The sequence below is a fragment of the Tupaia chinensis genome, unplaced genomic scaffold, assembly GCF_000334495.1.
Source record: "Tupaia chinensis unplaced genomic scaffold, TupChi_1.0 Scaffold000303_1, whole genome shotgun sequence".
Lineage (NCBI taxonomy): Eukaryota > Metazoa > Chordata > Mammalia > Scandentia > Tupaiidae > Tupaia > Tupaia belangeri.
Genome location: NW_006159793.1, coordinates 1,329,772 through 1,330,641, shown reverse-complemented (window position 1 = coordinate 1,330,641; position 870 = coordinate 1,329,772). Strand labels below are relative to the sequence as shown.

General features: G+C 50.5%; 1 protein-coding gene across 1 annotated transcript in view; it reads left to right on the top strand.

Moving 5' to 3' along the window:
- PDE6A (phosphodiesterase 6A) overlaps window positions 1–870 on the top strand; it is an 81,368-nt gene that overhangs the window by 35,640 nt on the left and 44,858 nt on the right. Inside the window, exon 7 of the mRNA XM_006150879.3 lies at window positions 348–414. Coding sequence (XP_006150941.1) covers window positions 348–414 — 67 coding nt within the window. The remainder of the gene's footprint in view (window positions 1–347; window positions 415–870) is intronic.

The following is an 870-nucleotide window of genomic DNA, read 5'->3' as shown; positions in this document are numbered from 1 at the left end:
AACCCCCCCCCTAACCCCCATGCCCCCCTCTGGGTTTTTTTTTTTTTTTATGTTTATATATCTGTTTCTTCCTTGAGCAAAAGGATAGAGAGAGACAGAGAGAGAAAGACAGACAAAGAGCATTTCCACAGGGTCTGGAGGCATCATCCACCGCCGGCTTCAGCTGGCCCTGATGATGGGCCCGGACATGCTGACATACTCAGGGAGGTTTCTGGCCATGGACCTTGAACCTTACTATGTGGGTCAGCCTTGCAGAGCAGCGTGCTTTACCACCATACCAGCATCCAAGAGCTTGGCCCAGCTGTCCCTGCATCGAAAGTCACCATCTTTGTCTTTAACTTTTATAGGAACCCACCCCCTGACCACTGGGCTTTAGTAAGCGGTCTCCCCACATATGTTGCCCAACATGGCCTGGTAAGTAAGACAACTTTGGGGGTGGCATTTTGTATCGGGTGGAAGAGTGAAAGGATTTCCGTTCAAGGGAGTGAATGAAATGATGGGCAGTATGGGTCTCGAAAAGCCCGATTCTCGTTTCTCTATTCACCTGACAGTTTGCCCCAAGAGATGAACATAGGATTGATGTTTGAGGAAATATGAAATAAACAGGAAACTAATCTATTTTTCTTGAGAGGTTTTCGCTATAGGGCGCATGCACTCGCCAGACAGACAGAGAGAGACAGAGAGACAGAAAGCGAGAAATCACCCCCCAGGGGGAATGGTCACGCCGCAATCCCTTCTCCTCCATTCTCCTCTCGGGATCTTGGGCACGCGTGCACACATGCCTGGCGTGAGTTTTAAGCCACCGGGTTCGAGACGCGAACCGTGGTCGACTACGTGGGAGTCCAGCGACATAGCCATTACGCCAATTGC